Source organism: Arachis ipaensis, chromosome B01 (assembly GCF_000816755.2).
Source record: "Arachis ipaensis cultivar K30076 chromosome B01, Araip1.1, whole genome shotgun sequence".
NCBI lineage: Eukaryota > Viridiplantae > Streptophyta > Magnoliopsida > Fabales > Fabaceae > Arachis > Arachis ipaensis.
In genome coordinates, this window is record NC_029785.2 from 19274900 (window position 1) to 19279089 (window position 4190).

The 4190-nt window shown below is 31.1% G+C and overlaps 1 protein-coding gene across 1 annotated transcript in view; it reads right to left on the minus strand.

Annotated features, from left to right (window-relative positions):
• Positions 607-4190, minus strand: part of LOC107627003 (AP2-like ethylene-responsive transcription factor TOE3) — a gene marked incomplete in the record, with an annotated part of 5789 nt that continues 2205 nt past the window's right edge. Inside the window, 6 exon segments of the mRNA XM_016329889.2 lie at positions 607-1671; positions 2633-2854; positions 3105-3280; positions 3599-3687; positions 3797-3841; positions 3941-4086. Coding sequence (XP_016185375.1) covers positions 1453-1671; positions 2633-2854; positions 3105-3280; positions 3599-3687; positions 3797-3841; positions 3941-4086 — 897 coding nt within the window.

Here is a 4190-nt window from a genome sequence, read left to right on the forward strand (position 1 = left end):
GTCTGACTGCTTTTGGCCGAGAGAACTGATTCAAAGGACGCCGTTGATGGAGACTATTCATCACCATCCCATGATATTTCCAAGACACCAATAAATAAATAAATATATAAAATACATTTTTTATTTTTCTCCCCTGCTGGCTTCAGCTTCACCCTTCTCGTAAAAAAAAAAAAATTGACCCATTATTTAATTTACCATTATGATATATAAACAACTAAATCAAATTACTATACAAGACAACTAAAAAAAAATAAAAAGAAAAGTGTGTAATCTCTATGTATATTATTTATATTGTCAATCATACAATTTTCTCGCTTTTATGTATTTATTTATTATCATTGAAGCAATCAAGCATTTTACCCTTATAAGGAGGGTGGGTATAGTAGCTAGCATCTTTTATTTCTCTTTGGCAAAGTTTCCAAGACCAATCACCCACGAAGCAAAGAGAAATAATATAAGAGGAACAAATTGACAACCATGTGAATATGTGATAGCAATATATCCCAAATTAAGAAACGAATAGGTGCTGTCATAAATACCATAACGCTGAAAAGCAATAAATCGGAATTATATATATATATAAGATCGGAAAATTTTAGTCAGTAGTAACCCAGAAAATATATATATATAATATAATATATATCTAGTTAAAGATTTTCGTCCGTTTGTTAGTTGACTGACCCAGACCCATTAGACCATTGCATTGAGTTCCTAATTTGGGTCACTTTTCCTTCTTGCATGTGTTATCCGCTTCTTTCACCTCAATAGTAAAAGCTTTTGTTCTTGTATATAGTAGTAGGGGTTCTGAGTCTGGGTTGGACATAACAATAGTGTTGCTTCCATCTTTACATGCCAAAATAAGAAAATTTTAAAGAAATGTAATGTTTGGATGACAAACCTTTCTAAACACACTATATCATCATCACCTTAGGACAAAATTGTAGGTCCCACAACAAGAAGTGCAAATTCACATTTCTTCTCCCAATTCTGGTGAGTGACATCAATGGTATGTTTGGAAAAATACTACGTCATCCGAACATAATTTTGTTACTAAGGGGGCAGAGTGAGCATGTATGTTATATAATCATTATTTTTAATCAGAAAATATAAAATGGGGAGGCAGGAAAATTTTTAATTTTTTTTTTTTGAGTAAATGTCATTTTCCACTTTGATGATTTGCTTCAAAGATAAGATGTCCTTTCACAATTCAAAAATTTCTAATTGATCCCCAACTATTTAACTAACGGGTCTAAGTGGCCTCTATAAACGAAAATCTACTAATAATGTATCAAAAGCTGCTTAGACCAGTTAATTAAATAGTCAGAAACTCATTAAAAACTTTGGAATTATAAAGAAACATTTTGTCTTTCTAACAAATAATCAAAATAAAAAATGACATTTACATTTTTTTCCCATATATGTAAAGAAGGGTAAGGGTAAGAGTGGAGTGAGTTAGGAGGGTCTCATAATTGTGTGGAAGCCATTTTTCTGCAGCCAACCTTGGTGATGAGAAGAGGGTCTACTAATCTGTGGTGGGAATCCTGATGATGCTGCAGCAGTGGCCAAATAATGGTGTGGAGGTCCTGGTTGCAACTGTTGTTGATGATGATCCGCCATTGATAATGAAAGATCATTCCCAATGCGACCTCCATTACTACTGCTGCTGGAGAACTGCACTTGGGTAAATAAATAAATAAATAATAGAATGACTCATTTTGTTACTCATTCTGAACTCGTTAGTCCTATTCACATGTGCAACAAGGTTTAAAAAAGTTTGTCAAATAAGTATATACATAAAGGGCAAAGAATCATCTTGCTTTCTGTGTATAAATCAATATATATCAAGAATCATGTGTTAGGCTATTATTTTTTCTTCATCTACTAAATGTTTTCTATACCAAACGATTTTTAATTGGTAAAATTTGTCAAAAAAAAAATGGTAATTAGTGTTAATAATTTGAAATTTTAGTTAAAAAGCTTTATAACTATAGAAAAATAGGAATAAAAATTAAGAAAACGTATAAAATCCACACACATATATATTAATCATCCTCATAATTGTTCCAAATTGTCTAAATAATACAACTGTGCATATGATTTTTTTTGTGTACAGAAAAGATCTGGCCTTATGTGTATATGATTAAAAACAATCATGGACAGCTAAATCATAAATGATAATTGTACCTTTTTTTTTAGTAGACATCAAGCTTATTCACTTCTCTTCACTAATAAATAGATTATTTTCACACCCGACCAATTAGCAAAAGAGGTGAATAGGCTCGATATAAAAAATAGCCATACTAAGAGTATATCAAAATAATTGAGTGTAAAATATATATTGAAATACAAATTATACATTAAAAATAGTTAAATTATACATGTATTTATATACAAATATATTATGGCTGATTTTTTGGCGTGAACATAATATTTTTTATAAAAAACATTGAAAATAAAAAGAGACATAACTTTAGAAAAATAATAAATCACAATTGTAATAAACATATATGAAATTTCAGGAATAATTGTATACTATATGTGTTGGTGATAATGGGTGGTTGTTCTTGATCTATGTCTCACCCATTTTGATGCATGATGAGCTAAAGGGAGATTTAATGGGAGAGGTACCCACATAAAAATTTGGTGGTTGAAGATGTGCAAAATTGTGAAGCATTTGAGGCTCCCCTGGGGACCTGTAGGGTCCATATCTTTGCGTTTCATTAGATGCTGAACAAGTAGTAGAATGGATGTGGGTTTGACTCAGCATCCTCAAGGCTTCACTCTCTCCGTGCAAATCCCTTCCTCCATGTGCTTCCATGTTTCTATTGCACGGTTTTGGTAGGATATTCACCAGCTAGATTAAAAATAAATTCAAAAACCAAATAAATTAGGAAATTCGACAAAGTAAATCAATTATGTGCGCTTTTAAATAATTGTTTATTCAGACAAAGTAGTACATGGAAAAATCTGTGTATTTTTGTTTTATAAATTGTGTTCCAATATATTGTTTTCTTTACTATACTACTTTGTCCAAAATCCAAATAGACAATTATTTGGAGCCGAGTAACAAGTAATTATTAACGAAAACCTTATAATTAATGAACCTTAGGCTTGCTTGCACCATTTCGCCAATTGGATTCAGATGGCATGAGCTGCTGGGGATGATCTTGAACATTTGTGGTGTGATTCCCCAATGCTCGACTATTGTTGCTAGATTTGAAACTTGAATTGCCCAAACTTAAATCTAGATTGTGATCTGCAGCATTACCTGTGGGTTCTACTGCCCAATAATATATTATTATTATTACTACATGTTAATGAAAATAATAAAAATATGAGTAAATAAATACCTAATACTATCTTTGACCTTTTTTTTTTTGTATAACTAGATCCACATTCTCATGTGAACATGATATTGTAAACTGAAAATGTCTTTATAAAAGTAGCGACCATATTTAAAATAACATACAGAAATACTGATGTGTCATTTTTTATGGTTGAAAACAAGATTCTAATTTTATTTTGATTAAAAAATCGAATTATGTATATATAAAAAATTAGATAGAAATTATTATTACAGTCCACATACACTACTCACCGGAATTAAGCTCATTTTCATAGATGCTGGGATCAAAATTGGTGACGGCCTCTTTGCCGTTGCATTTTATTGCTGCTTTATCATAGGCCCTACAAAGAATGTGCAAGAAAAATTTAAAACCCTAGAAGATGGGCAATCTAGTAATTGAAATGTTAAAAAGTAAATAAGCAAATTGACAAGGCAACGAAAAGTAGATACCTTGCAGCTTCAATCTCGGTGTCAAACAAACCCAGATAGACGTACCTAGTGAAATCAAATTTATTAATAAGCTTAGACTCTATTTCATGACAAATATACATATATAATATAATAATTAAGAACTGCATGAAGAATCATATATACTTTTTCCCTAAAAATTGTCCCATTCGAGCTTCCCATCTTCCACATTTGTGCAAAGTTACACCTCTATATTTAGAGCTTCCTCTTGGAAACCCAGTGCTTTGTCGGCGAAGAACGTGCACAAACTCTTCCTTAGTCAGATTGCTCATCTGTTTAAAATACACACCGCATTTAAATCCAGATTAATGTAAAATTAAGAAAAGAAAAAATATTATTATAACGGTATATATATATAGAAGATAAGGTGTATGTA